The sequence below is a fragment of the Lepidochelys olivacea genome, assembly GCF_965140295.1.
Source record: "Lepidochelys olivacea isolate rLepOli2 genome assembly, chromosome: 16".
Classification (NCBI taxonomy): domain Eukaryota; kingdom Metazoa; phylum Chordata; order Testudines; family Cheloniidae; genus Lepidochelys; species Lepidochelys olivacea.
The window spans coordinates 16,775,420-16,792,991 of record NC_140426.1 but is presented as its reverse complement, the minus strand read 5'-3'; the positions used below and the strand labels follow the sequence as shown (position 1 = coordinate 16,792,991).

General features: G+C 54.3%; 1 protein-coding gene across 1 annotated transcript in view; it reads right to left on the bottom strand.

The window, feature by feature from the left end:
* Window positions 1–17,572, bottom strand: part of HMCN2 (hemicentin 2) — a 112,036-nt gene that overhangs the window by 23,779 nt on the left and 70,685 nt on the right. The window contains exons 50-70 of the mRNA XM_084649981.1: window positions 17,118–17,231; window positions 15,064–15,206; window positions 14,173–14,323; window positions 13,437–13,655; window positions 12,471–12,584; window positions 11,415–11,602; window positions 11,155–11,251; window positions 9,582–9,743; window positions 8,866–8,979; window positions 7,862–8,064; window positions 7,688–7,769; window positions 5,901–6,032; window positions 4,786–4,929; window positions 4,473–4,632; window positions 3,483–3,607; window positions 3,195–3,378; window positions 2,713–2,810; window positions 1,779–2,057; window positions 1,272–1,462; window positions 1,102–1,183; window positions 234–370 (exon numbers count right to left, since the gene is read on the bottom strand). Coding sequence (XP_084506107.1) covers window positions 234–370; window positions 1,102–1,183; window positions 1,272–1,462; window positions 1,779–2,057; window positions 2,713–2,810; window positions 3,195–3,378; window positions 3,483–3,607; window positions 4,473–4,632; window positions 4,786–4,929; window positions 5,901–6,032; window positions 7,688–7,769; window positions 7,862–8,064; window positions 8,866–8,979; window positions 9,582–9,743; window positions 11,155–11,251; window positions 11,415–11,602; window positions 12,471–12,584; window positions 13,437–13,655; window positions 14,173–14,323; window positions 15,064–15,206; window positions 17,118–17,231 — 3,119 coding nt within the window. The remainder of the gene's footprint in view (window positions 1–233; window positions 371–1,101; window positions 1,184–1,271; window positions 1,463–1,778; window positions 2,058–2,712; window positions 2,811–3,194; window positions 3,379–3,482; window positions 3,608–4,472; window positions 4,633–4,785; window positions 4,930–5,900; window positions 6,033–7,687; window positions 7,770–7,861; window positions 8,065–8,865; window positions 8,980–9,581; window positions 9,744–11,154; window positions 11,252–11,414; window positions 11,603–12,470; window positions 12,585–13,436; window positions 13,656–14,172; window positions 14,324–15,063; window positions 15,207–17,117; window positions 17,232–17,572) is intronic.

The window sequence follows — 17,572 nt, the reverse complement described above, 5'->3', positions numbered from 1 at the left end:
GGATCCCCAGGGCAGGGGCTTCAGTCCCCTGCCATGCAGTGATGGGAAGCCACCTTGTGCATTGGCTGCACCCCAGAGAGTGGGAGGGAATCTCTTGGGCCCTGACACTGCCAGGAAGATGATATGGGGAGTCAGCGCCACCTCGCTGAGATGTCAGCCCCTCCCTCCAACCTCCTTGCCATGCACGCCCAACCTGGTACGTACAGCAACTGGCGAACGCCCCAACTACACACCTGCAGCAGGGAGCCCCCTCGGTGCCACTCGATGCGGGGTGGCGGGTCAGCGGCGGCAGGGCACTCCAGGGAGAGCTGCCCGCCGGCCAGCACAGTGACAGAGCGCGTCTCACTGGAGCCCCGAACGTTCGCAGGCACTGCAGGGATGCAAGCCAAGCGGGTCAGGCTTGTGTGGAAGGGGAATCGCGCCCATGAGCAACTGGGAGCGCCGGAGAGAGGGCACCGTCCCCGAATGGTAACACCCACCTACCAACCACCGCCCAAGAAATGCCCCAGCCCTCGCTGCTCCGCTTTGTGCTAACCCTGCTTGTTCTGTCACCCAGCCCCAGGCTCACAAGCAAGGCACTTACATCCCCCTTCCACCTCGCTGATCCAGAAGGGTGGGCACATGAGAGGACCAGGATCTGCGGGCCCAGCCATGATCCTGAAAGGCTCCCACCAGGGGAGAGTGCGGTACATCCCCCAACACCCCAGTTATAGGAGACGTCTAGGCCCCTGTCCCCACTCGCAGACCCAGCCTGGTCCTGCTGGAACACAGCTGCCTTCCAGTGGCGCTAAACCAGGACCCACCAAGGTTGCTGCATGGTGGAGATTGATGCCAACCCTGCATTTCATGCCATTCAACCCAACCCATTCCCTCCGGGGGCACTATCCGTTCCCCTCCCTGGGCAAAGGGAAGCCAGCAGGGTGAGCTCACCCACCCACCATCGGCTAGAGGCTGATGTGGCCAGCTCTGCCCCACCCCCACCCCGCCACTCTCCCAGGGGCCAGGAGTCACTTCTGATGGCAGCGCAGACATGAGGCTGGCTGCTGCCACTGTGCGACCTGCCTGCTTTCTAGCCACAGGCGCCCCGCTGTGCAATGGTACCTTGTGTCTTGACCCAGAAGCTCTTGCCATCCTCCCCAGCAGGGTTGGCAGCCAGGCAGGTATACAAGCCAGCATCGTCTGCCTGAGAAAGGCCAGAAGGGAGGAGAAGCTCAGGTGAAAACTCAGGGATGGAGGGAGGGAAGGGGGGAGGGCGGGGGAGAAGTCCCCACCTGCACGCTCTCTATCCGCAGGGAGCTCCCGTTCCTGGCCACGATCCCGGGCCTGGCTAGCAGCCGGCCATCCTTCTCCCAGGTGACGTTGGGGGCGGGCACGCCAACTGTGGTGCACAGCAATTCTAAGGGAGCCCCAATGGTGGCAGCCACCTCCGTGGGCTGGGCCAAATCCTCAATGCGCGGGGGCTCTGCAAGGCACGGCAGGGCTGATTTCACCGCCCCTCCTCCGGACAGGGGCCTGGGAGAGCAGGCGGGCAGAGGGGGAAGGTCCTCCTTGGGACTGAGCGCAGAGATTCGCTAGTCCAAAGGAATGCCCCTGGGAGAGTCTGGCCCTTAGCGCGAGCTGAATCCAAGAGAACAGACTGGGCACTGCCCATCCCCCTCCTCATGCCCCCCAGCTCAGCCCCATCAGCCCAGCCTGCTTGCCCCTCACCCATCCCTCCTGATGCCCCCCACCCTCACCCCCTTCCAGCCTCCCTGCCGACAGGCCGCTCAGGCACGTACCCACGACGGAGAGGTGGAAGTGTTTGCTCACTTCCCCGGCCTCGTTCCCAGCAACACAGGAGTAAACGCCCGAATCGGCCGGCTGCACCGACTCCAGGTACAGCCTTGTGCCCGGGCCGTTGGGCACCAGGTTGTTTTGCAGAATCAGGGGCTCGCCATCCTTCAGCCAGGTCAGAGTGGGTAGTGGCAACCCGCTGGCTGCACAAGTGAAGGTCACGGCAGAGTCGGTCACTGCGGTCACGGTCTCGCTGCTCTCCGAGGGCTCTAGGGCTGGAGGCACTGCGGGGAGGCAGAAGCAGCAGGCGTCTGTTACCGGGGCCAGAGGAGGCCTCACCTGTCATTTTCAGATGACACCTTTGTCCCCCTCACCTAAGGCTGCACCTTCTGTCTCCTGAGAGGCGTGGCTGTGGACGCCCATTCAGGGGCCTACAGTGGAAAGACGCTGCCCAAGGCAGCCGAACAGAAGGTGACTCTGCAAAGCACCATTCGCAGTGAGCGGAGACAGCCTCATACAGCCTCTGACGCACTGGCAGCCTGGCTTGGGTCTGCTTCTGCTGTCCATCCTGCCTCTCCTCCATCCTCTGGACAGTAACAGACGGGGCCCCTCATCTCCGTCAATCTCTCCCTCCATGATCAGCGTCACGGTGATTCCCCATCACACCCTGCATTGCCCCTTGCTCATTTCTTCTCCAGTGATCCCCTCCAGTCAACTAGCCAGTGACCCATCCCCCAAATCTGCATTTAGCCAGTTTCTCCTCCCCCACACTTCCCAGCCCCTTTCTCCCATACACCCCTTCCCCACCGCCCGCATTTCCCCAACCCCTCTCCATGCTTTCTTCTTGTCTCAGCCCCAATCGCCCCTTTCCCCCCCACACTCCAGGCTCTGCCCTCCTCAGCAGACCCCTCGGTTACACAGGTGACATTCCCCTCCTACCCTGGATCTGCAGGATGAAGCTTCGCTCCGCTACTCCCGCCCGGCTGGACGCAACGCAGGTGTAGATTCCAGTGTCCGAGTCCTGCACCGGAGAGATCCTAACTCCCCGGGGTAGGGAGTGGGGTAAGATGATGATAAATCAGTTCAGAGCACGTGAAGGCCAGCTTGTGGCTTCTGCTCCCCCCTGCTTGCAGTGCCATTGCCACGGGACAGCTGAGCGCACACCGCATGGCATACGGCCGCCTTTCCAAAGCACCCAGCCTTCCAGAGCACCCAGCGGGCTGAACCTGCAGCTCCTGCTGTATCTCCAGGGGGAGCAGTGAGTGCTCAGCACCTCTGAAACTCAGGCTCCTTGATGTTGAACACTCCACTGAAATGCAGCCACCTCTGGAGTGGGCAGTGGCAGCCAGGCATAACAGTGCATGAGTACGGGGGGAGGATTTTGGCCAGAGTGGAAAGCACTCGGGAACCTCCTCTCTTACCTGAGGGTGCGTCCTGCGGAAAGCAGCCTCACCCGGTGGGAGAGAGGGAGGGGTAGTCCGTCCCTCAGCCAGCTGATCTGTAAGGGAGGGGAGCCCCGTGCTTGGCACTCCATGGTAACCAGCCCCAAGGGGGCGCTGGTGATGACTGCAGAGTCGTTGGCCCCTTGCTCGATAGTAGGGGGAGCTGAGGGGGAGGAGAAGGGGTTGACATTGAGGGGGTTAATCTTTGCCCCCTGCCCAGCAGCAAACCCCACCTGTGCCCTGCACCACCCGGCATGCATCACTCACCTAGGACATTCAGCATGTGTAGCTTGGTGTCCTCTCCGGCCCTGTTTTGAGCCAGGCAGGTGTATGCCCCCGAGTCAGACACCCGCAGCCCCTTGAGCAGCAAGGAGCTGCCATCAGGAGACAGCCTGCACACACAGAGAGAGAAGACTCAGCAGGTCAGCAGAACCCACAAGGACCACACACATACACAGACACCATGGCCTTGCCTGGGTATCGAACCTGTGACCTTCTGTGCCGAAAGCAAAAGTCCCCCCCGACTCGAGCTAAAGGATTAATTCATTGAGCCCTAAGTAGCAGGCATCATCCTTGCCAGAACCAGCCACTCAAGCTATGTGCACTAAGCCAAGCATTACACTCAACGCAAAGCATCCCTGCCCTCCAGGCTAATAGCCATTGATGGACCTATCCTCCATGAACTTAGCTAGTTCTCTTTTTAACCCTGTTATAGTCTTGGCCTTCACAACATCCCCTGGCAAGGAGTTCCACAGGTTGATGGTGTGTTGTGTGAAGAAATACTTCCTTTTGTTTCTTTTAAATCTGCTGCCTATTAATTTCATTTGGTGACCTCTAGTTCTTGAGTTATGAGAAGGAGTAAATAACACATCCTTATTTACTTTCTCCATACCAGTCATGATTTTATAGACCTCTATCATATCCCCCCTTAGTCGTCTCTTTTCCAAGCTGAAAAGTCCCAGTCTTATTAATTTCTCCTCTTATGGCAGCCATTCCATACCCCAGTCATTTTTGTTGCCCTTTTCTGAACCTTTTCCAATTCCAATATATCTTTTTTGAGATGGGGCAACCATATCTGCACTCAATCTTCAAGGTGTGGGCGTACCCTGGATTTATACAGAGGCAATACGATATTTCCTGACATATTATCTCTCCCTTTCATAATTATTCCCAAGATTCTCTTCGCTTTTTTGAGAGCCGCTGCACACTGGGCCATGGCGCCCCTCTGCAGCACCAGAGCCCTAACAAGAGGCATACCGGCGGCGAGGGGCAGCATGCAGTTCCAGTGGTCTCCCATCCTTCAACCAAGTGACTTCTGGAGCCGGCTGTCCTTCCGCTTCACACTCCAGCTTCACCCCGGTGCCCTCCAGGACGCTGTGCTCACTGGGGATGCCTGCACTCAGGATCCTGGGCACCGCTGAGCGGAGAGAGGAGAATGTGACTGGAGGGCAGAGGAATTACCTGACCCCTTTAAAGCGCAAACCACATCCTCAAGAGGCCCCAGTGCTCCCACGACAATCTGTCTCCATCCCCTTCAGAGGCAGCCTGCTCGCTGCAATGCCACACACACCTTGCACCAAGACGACGAACTCTTTGCGGGCCTCTGCTTCAAGGCTTTGTGCCAGGCAGGTGTACCGGCCCGCGTGAAAAGGCTGCAAGCGGCTGATCTGCAGCTGCCCACCTCGGGACACCACTCCCTGCTCCACACTGTTCTCTGAGGGGGAAAGAGAGTGCATCGTTCCAAAACCAGTACAGAGAACTCGGCTTCTCCTCTGAGGAGGTTCCCTCGGGCTTGCTCATCCACAACCCACCTCTGGCAAGGAGGCTTCCCACCTTTCCCACTGGAATTCCCCCCAGCGGGACCTAGGGACCCCAATCTCCTCTTGCTCTTCCTGGGGTGACTCAGCAGCACTGCCCTACGCAGCGCTGGGAACTTTCTGCTCATGGGCATGAAACACCAGGACCCCGCTTCAATGTATCATCGGGATCACGAAAACTTCACCACACAAAATCAAGATCAGGCTCCTTAGACGCCCACACATTTCCCTGGCTGCATACTGCACATTTCCAGTTCAAGTCGAACACAGTAGGATTGGGATAAACCCAAATAAAGCCAGATATCCTGGTACTTGCATTTATATTATCCGGAGACTTTAATTCTGCAGGGATCTAAATACCATGTCGGCCAGCGATTTCCACTACCCCAGAACTGAAACACCACAAGGGAACCAGAGTTCACATGATTTTGGCTCCGTAAATAGACCCCCAAGGCTTTACAAGAGTTCATGAAAAGCACACAAGACCACGAACCCACCCAAAGATGGCCTTGCATACGCCGTGGTGTTTATTTCATGAATTATAATATGCCCTTCTGTCACTGCCTTAGATCTCAAAGCACTTCACGCACATGAATGACCCAGGCCTCATCCCCACACATGGTGAGTGGGGAATCCCCACTTTAGAGGAAGGAAACTGAGGCACAGAGCAGTTCCGCTTACAAAGCAAGTTGACATGAGAACTGGGAACAGAACCCAGAACCCTGCGTCCGCAGTCCTGTATTCTAAACCCAGAAACCACCCCTCCCTGCTAGATGCTCTAGCTGTGTACGCTATGTTCAGCTAACACCCAGCCCTGCTCTCCCAGCAGCCCATCAAGCCAGCTGATGCAGTGATGCGGTCTCCTTACCCAGCAGTGCCCCATCTTTCAGCCAGCTGATGGCAGGAGGGGGAACACCGGCCGCCTTGCAGGTCAGAATGAGGAGGCTCCCCACGGCTCCATAGACCGTCTCCTGATGTGGATTCTCGATGGTCGGGGGGGCTTTGGGAGAGAAGCAGAACACACAGGGAGGCTTAGTCACTGCCGCTGGAGCTGAGGGACACCAGGACCCCTCTGCATTTGCTGCTATCACATTCATAAAGCACAGCCACGGAGCAGCTCTTTCCCCGGCTCAGACACACAGTAAACACCACTAAGCGCTTTCACCCAGAATTCCCAAAGCCAGGGGGAGTGCCATTGTTCCCATTGTACAGGTGGGGAAACTGAGGCACACAGTCAGGCAGCAGCCTGCTCAAGGCAGCAGAGCTAGGAACAGAACCTGAGTCCCCTATGTGCTGCCCCATTCTGTTTCCCTACTCAGCACTCCTCTTGCAGGGGCTGTACTTGCAGGCACAGCACAAAACGCTAAAATAAAAAGTGACTCCCATCTTCAGTGGGTGTCAGTGAGAGAGGAGTGTCTGGAGCTGCACACTGGCCCCAAGCCCCCACTGGGCTCTGTGAGGGGCTGTTACCATCCTCCTCCTCCTCCTTGGGGACTGCGCTCACACTCATCCCTGACCTGCATTTCAGCTGCCTGGCCTCTGAAGTTAAAACCCCAGAGCTGAGAGCCCTCAAGTTTTAGGAGTGGAGTTTGAAATCGAGATCTGGATTGCAGAGCCCAGGGGACCATCTGCCCCAGTCGGTCCTCTCCCCAGCACTAACCATGTCCATGGTCACAGCTCTGCAGCACTGAACTAGCATCGAACTAGAACTGGTCACAAAAATGGGGATTCTTCCTCTGGAAAAAACTTTGCGTTTCAGAGAACAATCAAAATCAGAAATGGATGGCCACTGCGCTGCCTCCTGCTTCCCATCTCCCCCATAAGCCAGGTTCTCTGGTTGAATTACATCTCCCGTGGCCTCCCATCTTGGTGAGTGGGGGTGGTGCATCATGGCAGATGAAGGCTATGTCTACACTGCACCTCAGTGTGGACTACAGGGGTGCGAAATGCAGAGTGCACCAAAATGTTACGTTCTAACTGCCCCGTGTGGATGCTGCTGGGCAAATGAAAAGGTACCTAGTTCAAAGTAGCGTAGTCCCGTTTCAGAGAGGACTGTGTTAATGCAAACAAGGTACCTTTTAGTTTGGGCCAGGAGCATCCACACAGGGCAATTAGAATGACACATTTTGGCGTGCTCTGGCATTCACGCCCTGACAGTCTGCACTGCAGTGCAGCATAGAGAAGCCCAAAGTGTAGCTGGGGAGCCCACCCCATAGAGAAGAGAAGCACGAGGCACCAGAACTACAACTCCCAGGGGGCACTGCGGCATCATTTCAGCATGCAAATAGTTTTGGGACATTCTGTTTTTTGACCCACATATATATAAATGCTCCACAGAAAGCAGACACTTTTCACACAAATGTTCACTGAGTCAAAAACCCAACTTTCCGTCCAAAGCAGTTTAAACAGGCAATGGCCAGCCCGACTTCTGACCTTTCCTCTATCGAAAAGCTCGATGCAGATTAACTTCCCCTACTCAGTGCGCAGGGAGTAGGGCAGTGGAGACAGACCTGGTGTTACTGGTCTCACTTCCAGATCTGCCAATTAACCTCAGCCCTGACCTGCACCCTCTCACAACCCCAGTCCCAGGTCTCCTGAGACAGACAATCTGGAGAGAACGGATGGAGGCACGTGGTTTAGACCCTCTTCTCTTACCTTGGACGGTGAGCGTGAAGGTTTGTTCTGCCTCCCCAGCCACATTGGTGACTTTGCAGCTGTAGAGCCCTTTATCCGGCACCTGCAAGAAGGAGGAAGTCGTCGAAATCTCGCACACAGGGCACGGAAGGCTGAAGAGGTGGAACGGTTTCCCTAGGTACGACCTAACCTTACCTGGGCGTTTTCAATCTCCAGCCTCTGCCCTCTCAGCAGGGTCCGAGCACCGTTCCCTAGTGCCAGCTGGTGCCCATTCTTGTACCAGGTGACCACTGGCTCTGGCAGAGCATCAGCCTCACATTGAAAAACAGCAGTCTCTCCGGCACGCACCATCACGCCCTCCTTCTGGCCTCCAAGGGGCTGTGTGATGGTGGGGGGAACTTTACCAGAGAGAGAGAGAGAGAGACAAGAGACTCTAGTATTGCTGGATGATGGGGCAGTATATTTCCTACAGAGGGGAACAGCCTGCCCACAGATAAATTCAAAGATCTCTAAGGAGCTATCCTTACCACCGTGGATGCAAAGATACTACACCCCTCCCCACACATGCATATTTAGGACACACACTTCCATGTGTGCATGCCTCCCCATACCACACAGAGGCTATTCATGAAACACATGTGCAGGGCCAACTTTCCAAAGGAGGGCAGATGCAGGCGGCAGCTGCACAAATGCATGCAAGTGCAAATTGTGCACTTAACCCCTTGCAGGCTGTTGCATGCACAAATGTTGTCAGGGCAACTAAGCAAGCCCTGTGAAAATCTGGCCCATAGGGATATAGCCTCCTTTCAAGCATAGGTATAACTCCCAAAGCACACTTGCTTTTAGAGATCCTAGCATTGCGGGCAGCTGCCAAAGCACCAAGTTTCCGAACTAGGTACTAGCTGTAGCTGTGTGTGTGCAATCATAGAACTTTGTGAATGCCTGGCCAGGGGAAGTGCTGTCCAGGAGCCGCAGCAGAACAGAGGCTACTTCTAGAACAGAGCTGGCCTGCATCAAGCACAGACAGATGGGTCTCCACAGGAGCCTGGGCCGGAGCTGAAGGCCCATGTGTGGCATCACGTGCTCTGCTGCTAAATTGCAGCTTCGGTACCATTGATCTGATGGAACCAGAAAGGCTGAGGGGGAAGATGTTGGCCCACAGTGCATGAGGCAGACTAGGCTCGGAAGCCTTTGCTCACCATAAACACGGAGAAGAAACAGCTTCTCATCTCTGCCGGCTGCATTCAGCGCCACACATGTGTACTTCCCCCCAGTGGAAATCCGCACTCGCGGGATCTGTAGGATCTGAGAACCTGGAACAAGGAAAGGCCAGGAAAGGCTGGGGCTCATTGCCCGGCTCTGTCCACATGGCTCCAAGTTAGCACCTGGCCACATCCACCCACCAGCTTGCTCCCTACACTGCATCTGGATAGTCATGCAAATCTCTCTCATGGCCCTGTTGAGCTCAGTGGGAGACCCAGACACAGAGAGGTTGCAGGATACAGCCTCTAAACCATCATAACAGCAGTTCAGCTGCCAGGTCAGGGTTATTTTTCCATGTTGATTACAGGGAGTGATGAGAGTTTTCCTATGTTCTTCCCATAACCTTCCCATAACCTATGGGATTCATCCATCAGAGAGTGTCACGGAGGGGATCATCCACTCTGGCAACTCCAGGCTGGGATTCTTAAAATAACCTATGGGATTCATCTCAGTAGGAGTTGCGTGTCTACACCCCTTAGACTCCTTTGAAAATTCTAACCTTACACTTTCTGTATTAGGTATCAGTTTATTAAGTGTGTTACTGGCCCGATAAGAAATGTAACCTCACATCAGGAAGCAGCCAGCCAGCTCTGGTAGGAAAGTCACTGGCTTATTAACCAGTCTGGGTTTTCACCTGCACAGCCATACACACCTGGGATGAGGATAAGCTCCTCGCTGAGCGGCGGGGTTTGGCCATCCTTGTACCATGTGATCTCGGCAGTGGGATGTGATTGGACATGACATGTCAGGGAGAGGCTGCTATCGACGACAGCAGTGATGCTTTCGGGGTTTGCTCCCACTATCCTTGGTGGAACTGCTCCTCCCAAAATTAAAATGTGTTGATTAGAAATCTCCCCCCATTTATCCAGGTGCTGTAGACGCCGAGTGCGAACCAACCCCACAGATACAGCAACAAGCAGCAAAAAGAGCAAGGGAGGAGAAAGGACTGGAGCTTGGACATATTAAGCAGCAGCCCTGGAGGTAGCAGAGTGTGGAAGGCCAGAGAGACAGGAGCCCTGTCTGGACATTGCACTCAGTGTAAACAGCAGGCTACCGAACCACGAACATAGGAGTAAAAAGCTGCCCAAGGAGGAGCCAGTGTGAAATACCAACGCTACGTGCGGACGTTATCCTCAGTCTAAGACACTGGCTACCGGAACTGCTTGGAAAGTGGCACGACTTGGAAGATGCATGGCCCGGAGAGAAAAGCAAGCACAGAACTGCATTCTGAATGGATGGGAAGTCGTTACAATTACCCTAGCGCCTAGAGGTTCCAACCGGGTCAGGCCTCGGCATGTTAGGTGCGGCGGACACACAGTCTAAGGGTAGGTCTCCACTGCAGGCGCGGGGTGGGATTGCAGCTCGCGTAGATACACCTGGGCTACTTTTAGCACTGGGGCTGTGGCCGTGTTCACTTCAGCACAGGTTGTACAAACCCACCTGGAATCCTAGGTAAGGACTTGCAGGCGAGTCTGTGCTGAAGAATGCCCTGCTTCGGCTTCACTGCTCTGGTACCTGAGCTAGCTAGACCAAAGGCAACTCATGCATGTCTACACAAGCCACAGTCACGCCCCGTGTCGACATACCTTATGAAAAGAAACAAGCCCTGGCCCCCAAGGCTCGCAGACCATCCGGAACTATAGGGAACAAGGGTTCGAAAAGCAGAGGGGTCCAAGCCTGCCTGCAAAAACCACACCAGCAAACCCGCAGGTGCAGCAGCACACGTTCAACGGGCTCCCCGGGGACCTGCCCAGACATTTGCACACGCCTTCACCCGGTTTGTGTGTGCAACTGTAAGTGGGCGATTTGGCACCCACATTTTTTGCAAACGGACTTTGAGCCTCCATTTGTGAAAATGTGCTGCAATGTATCTCGATAAATATATCTGCTGGTCATAGCTACCGCTGTCCTCCTAGCTTAGGTTTTCCTAGGCTATAGGATCGAGGCTCAGTCCTTTCAAACCCCGTACTACTGCGTGTGCCTGACATGTGGCATTCTCCAGGATCCTTCAGTCTGCCTCCCTGTGTGGTGCTTTAAGCACTTGCTACGGAGATAAGGGAGAAAAATGGGATGGATGAAGAAAGAAAAAGTTTGGGATAAACTCATCAAGAGAGCGATGAGTGACTGGTGCCTGGGTAGATAAACTATTAGAGGACCCAAGGGACTGACCAAGAAGGAATTGGATAAGGGACCAATCTAGAGAAGGGTCTACTTGAATTACTCACCCAGAACTATGAGAGCAAAGCGCTTCTCTGTAGAGCCCTCCTGATTCTCTGCCACACACACATAGCTGCCAGTGTCTGTCACCTGGACCGAAGCCACCTGCAAAGGGAAAGCAGATCCCTGCTGAGATGGCTAGGAGTCATCACAGGCACTGGCCGGCGGATTCAGAGCAGCAGCCAGAGAAGCTGCATTAACACCTCCAATGGTGCGTGTTTTCTGCCACTTTCCACCCACTGCAAAGCCTGCTGGGTACGACACCGACCTGCAGGAGCCTGCTGTCCTCCAGGACCTGGTGCCGGGGGCTGGTGGCGAAGGGCAAGTCATTGTAGAGCCAGGTAATTGCAGGCGCTGGGTGCCCAGTGACATCACACTTCATGTGGGCTGTGCTGTTTGCAATCACTGTCACCTCTTCTACCAACTCCTCCATGTTCCCCTGGATAACGGGGGCAGCTGGGGACAGGAGAGAACCGGTCAGTTATGGGCTGCTCATCTCTCAGCCCTCCTAGATAGGGAGGAGAAGTCTGACCCAGGCCTTCCTCTCAAGGGGATGGAGCACCAGGGCAGGGTCTCAATAGCCTTCATCCTTCAGTGCCCCTTTGTTCCCCTACTCTCCCCCTCACTTCCCATGATCTTATCTCACTTTGCTCCTTGCTGTTATCCTAAGCTTCTGCAGTTCAGTCTCCTCCCCTCTCTGTTGTCAGGGACAACACGGTGCCACTGTGAGTTAGCTTCAGAGCTGGGAAATGAACCCAGGAGTCCTGGCTCCCAATACCCTGCTCTAGCTAGTAGGCACCACTGTCTCAGATATGCAAGTGTGACAAGAGCTGAAGGCTACTCTCGCATGCAGGGAACGTCTCTGTTTTAGGTCTGTCCAGACCCTAGCAATACAAATGATTATTTATTATGTGCTCCCCACCGGCCTCTCCCCTCCCTTGGGAGGAGTCCCAGGGAGCGATCTCTGAGCCAGCCAATGGCACTCACATCAGGTCACCTCCCTTCTGCGGACAACTGAGCCGATGACCCAGACTGATGCTCTTCAGAGAGAACCCGAGTATCAAGAGCTTGGGGACGGGGCCAGATTTCGCCGTCCACACACCAAAGAATACAACATCACGGATGCCACCCACAAGGGCTTGCCAGCTCCTGAAGGGAGTTGCCTTGACAGCTCAGCTCAGCCCAGCTGCAGGGAGGACCATGAAGACCGGGGGGAGGAAGGCAGCTCCTCAAGATGGCTCCGGTTTTCTGCCAGGACCCAGAAGCGACGACCTGTCACTTTTACGTCCCCTTGGCCCCATGGCGTCTTCCCCTGGATACTCACACAGCACCAGTAGCTCGTAGTGCAGCCAGTCCTCTCCTGCCTCATTGGCTGCCTGGCACGTGTACCTCCCCGCATCGTTAGCTCTGACCACAGGGATCTGCAGGATTCCTCCCCCTGCCAGGCAACAGAGAGTTAGAGAGCGGGACAGGAATGGCTCCTAGGAAACCACTGTCCTACTAGCGAGAGAACTAGAGCTGGGAGCTGCTTTGCGTGCGGGGTGGGGTCAGCGATAGACATGCTCTCAAGGCTGCCTACGCCACAACTCATTCTGGCAGTGGAATGTGCCGTGCCCTCCCCCAACATCCTCTCTGACAAAGCTAACGGGTCTGGGCCCAAGGGCATTAGAACCTGCTAGGGGCACCCTCATGTATCCGTCCCCTTTGGAGCACTCAGAAGGGTGCCGTAACGAGGGAGGAGGAGGCAGCCACTTAAAAAGGGCAACACAGCGAGATAGGAAGCAGGGCAGGCAGATGGCCAGAGAGATCCCCACTGGGGAGACAGTCACATTTCCATTGCTTGTCCCTGCACCGTACATTTCCGGGACATTAACAGAGCCGTAGGAGGCTTCCTGAACATCTGGCACCACAGCAGGTGTGCGCCGTTCAGCACATCCAGCAGCACAGCAGGGGCATCCCCCCAGTGCACCTGGCACGTCCCATAGTACAGCAGACGTACATCACCTGGGCACGCGGGAAGATCTGGCAACACTGACATTGGAGTATTTTAGCTGAGCACACCTGAAACATCTGGCAGCCAGGGCGGTGCGCTCCCATACCTGGAATGTCCGTTAGCACAGCAGATGTGTATCACCTGGGCACATCTGACATATTCTAGCTGGCCAGGCCTGGCCTGCCCGGGAGCCTGGCAGGTGCTCTCCACCTGGAATGCGCAGCAGTTGTCGAATAGCTAAATGAAGCTTTTGGAGTTATCTGACCACACTGCAGTTTGCATCGATAAGCTTGTTACCTAGCAATACTAAAACCCCCTCCGCAGTGGGGAGGGGCTCTCCATCCTTGTACCAGGTGAGCTTCGGGGGCGGGATGGCATTCGTGTCACAGTACAGGGAAGCTGGGCTGTTGACTGTCACCGCCAGGTGCTCTGTCACCTTTCCGTCCTGGTCTTCCTCTTGGTAGTGGAGCTGGAAGGCTGTGCTGGGATTTCCCTGTCTCTGGAACAGCGGGGGCACTGAAAGAAAGCAAGCATCAGCAATCAACCCACGCTGGGGACAAGACCCAACAGAGTGTGTGGGCAGCCAGCAGGGGCAAGCGGCTCCAAGGAGGAGGGATTAGCCAAACTGACAGCTTAGCCGTGGGAAGGATTCCTCGCCCAGTTCCCTGAAAAGCACTCTCTGGACACGTCCCCTCCTGCCACGCTGCTGTGTGGGTGGCTGCACATGGGGAAGAGGTAGGAGCTGCTTGTTGCCTGGGATTCTCAACCCATTTCCGCTCCCTTTGTGCCTCTCCCAACAGAAGTCAGAATCTGGCCCCAAATGAACCTGGCTACTTGGGCCCTTTGGGCTCCACTTGAACATGGAATCTCACTGCATTGTGGGTGAAATACAACCCTTCCACAGTGACCATTCCCCGTCCCCCTCTTCTAGCGCTCCACTTCCTGCATTCTAGGGGCTTAGCCCCCTTATGCCTTCGGTTCCCAGACTCTCATTTGCAGCTTTGCGACCCGAGACCCCGTGAGAGAGACTCGCCTTGAATATGCACGCTGAAGTCCTTATCGTCTTCGCCCACTGGGTTGGTGGCAATGCAGGTGTAGTGCCCCGAATCCGAGACACGGGCGGGTCTGATCTGAAGAAGTTGCCCCTCGCTGAGAACCTGGAGATGACCGTCACTCCCCAAGAGCTGGCGAGGAGATACCCAGAACAAGGATGTGGGGGAGGAGAAGGCAGAGTTAAACCTTTTTCATGGCGATTAAATGCCAGGATCAAAGCCTTGAAAACAGCCACAGGAAAATACAGAATCCAGACCCCAAGCCTTACAAACGGTGCCTTCCCTGTCCAGTCAGTTGGAAACTGCTCTTCATTCACCAATAGATACCTGGCTATTAATCATCAGAGGGTTTCATTGCCTTAAACAAGCACATTATTTCATGAGAATCAGTGTAAAGATCATGAATCTAAATGAAAACAGAACACAGAGTAAAGAATTACCCTTCCCTGCCTGCCCTCATGGCAGAAATCACTGGGAGGCAGACCTGGAGAGCACACCCCCTCCGGGACCAATAAGGGGGCTTTTTCGGTTGTATTTCTAGGCATCATTAGGCAACTGACCGTGCCCAACTGCTGTGCAGCTCCCTGCTCGAACAGGGGCTGGCCAGGTTGTCACACGTCTGCCGTCTCCTTTGGACTCCAGAAGCCTGAACAAATGAGAATAGCTGCCCAGGATGAAAACGGCCCGTCATGACAGACTACAGGGGAACTCTCCAGCCTTCCCCACTGCAGACCCATTGATCCTGGCCCACTGAAGCCCATTGGTCCCCTCCCCTTGGCTCTGCCTTTGGAAGGCTCCAGGCCCATTAGAAATGGTTATTAGTTTTCACTAGCGACATTGGTGGCCTCCTGCCTTTTCTTTAGCAACCTCACCTGCCCATCCTTGTACCACTGTATGGTCGGCTTGGGCACAGCCCAGGACTCGCACTCCAGCGTCAGGGTGCTGTTGACCTTGGTTTTCACCTCCTTCATGGCAAATTCCCCCGAAGCATGATCTTTGGCAATCCAAGGAGGAACTAGGAGCCACGACACATGAATACAATCAGGACCAGAGAACCATCTCCCACCACACCTGCCCTTTGGTCTAGCCACATGGGCAATGCGATGCTGGGACATCAGCTGACAGCTAACACCGAGGCCCCTAGGCTTCACTGAGCACTGACAAATGGATGCTAGTATTGTTTAAATAGATATGAGCGTTATGAGAATGTCCGTTCAGATTTCATGAAATGCTTGTAGGATGCTGCGTGTATTAATCTGACTTAGAACATCTGTACCCCTTGTTCTAAGTACATGTTTACTCTGTGACTATAGAAGTGTTTGCTCTAAAACGGTAACCCCCGTTTCTCCCCCCACCCCCAGTCAGAAGAGAAACATCACCCAGTGTGAAACACTAGTTACCAGAAGAGCTGTCATCTCCTCTCCAACAAAAGAAGGTCCATAGACACCAGACAAGCCATTGTGAAACATCAGGGGATAAAAGACTTTGTTGATTGTTCCCCCCACACCCATGAAGAGGAGACAAAACACTCATCCCATCCGCTTGAGCTCTGGGGGGAAGGGAATACAAATCCCTGTCAAGAAGAAATTGTTATCCCTATGCTGCTTGGACTTCAGGGAGAGGGCAAGACTTCTAAGCATAAGCTAAACAGCCGGGGATCTCTTGCTTGGGTTAAAAGAAAAGGAGGACTTGTGGCACCTTAGAGACTAACCAATTATTTGAGCATGAGCTTTCGTGAGCTACAGCTCACTTCATCGGATGCACGGTATGCATCCGATGAAGTGAGCTGTAGCTCACGAAAGCTCATGCTCAAATAATTGGTTAGTCTCTAAGGTGCCACAAGTACTCCTTTTCTTTTTGCAAAGACAGACTAACATGGCTGTTACTCTGAAACCTTGCTTGGGTTAGCCCTAAAGGACATATAGAGCTTGCACATTACAGCAGCTTCTAAGACTAACTGATTTGTGGGTGTATATTTACCTGCTTTAACCTTGTAAATAGCTCATTTCTTTTTCCTAGTTAATAAACCTTTAGTTAGTTTATTATAGGATTGACTACAAGCATTGTCTTTGGCAGGAGATCTAGGGTGCACTCAACCTGGGGTAAGCAACGGGTCCTTGGGACTGGGAATTGTTGTGATTTTTAGTCTATCACAAAGGGAAGCTTGCCTAGGTGACAAGATAAATCAAAGTACCCAAGGAGACTGTCTGTGACTCCATGGTTAGGCTGTTTTAGTGCTTGAGGAATTTACATTTGATGCTTGGTTGGTGAAAATTAATTATAGAACACACAACCGGTCTGTGGTTTGTGCGCTGTCTTGCAACAGTCTGCCCTGAGTTGGTACTCATGTTTATGAGCTACTCTCGACAGCTTGACAGGCACATTCCTGTGCTGTAGGTGTGCACAGCAACAGCCAGCCAGTGAAGAGTGCCAGGGAGAACTGTGACTCAAGGAGCACAAGGCAAAGTACATACAAGTCAGCGCAAAACAAATCCACAGCTCCGCTGCCAGGAGGGAAGGCTCTTCAGAAGGGATTGGAAGGCAGATTTTTAACATGAGCTGAGATAGGGCCTGCTGCAGCACACCGGGTGGCCGATACCTTGAGTGGGAGCAGGAGACAAAGGGAGTGACTAGGAGGGAAGGGTGGGTGTTGCTCCTGGACATAAACAGCCCTCTCTCAGCTGATTCAGCTCAGGTAGGACATACCCCCAAGAGCGGCAGGAGAAGGACACACAGAGAGCTTGGGCAAAGGGCCTCTAGGGCAGGATCTCTTCTTGGGCCAAAATGTTCATATCATAAAAACCACGGCTCCGTCAGGCACAGAAGGAAAAGAAGCAGCCATGAGACAGGTCTGAGCAGAAGTCGGCTGTAATAACGGAAACATGGGGCCTTGGCAAAGCGCCTTAGAGAGGGGCTTCGTACATACCAAGGACCCTCACTTCATAGCTCTTCACAGCCTCCCCGAGCTCATTGGTGACGATGCAGGTGTACCTGCCAGCATCCTCTTCCTGGGCATTCAGAATCTGAAGCCCCCGGCCACCTGGTCAGGGAAAAGGACTCTCCATGATGGAGCCTATGGCAGCCCTTAGTCACTTAGTTAAGAAATAAGCAGGTGAATCATCCCAACTAACAATTCCTGGTTATAACACAACACAGTGCAGGGTATGAAAAAGCAGATATTCCCCAGAAATTGTGGCTGCCTGTCCACACACAGCAAAGCACCTTCCTCAAAGGGCCCCCTGCTGACATGCCTCAAGTCTGAGCTGCAAAGGTCACATCTGCAGCACAGCCTCCAGGCCTATAAGATCACTGGTGTCCCGCGGGCACAGCTCCAGCAGGCATCAGCTGAAATGATGGGTTTGGGAATGCCAGCACCTATCC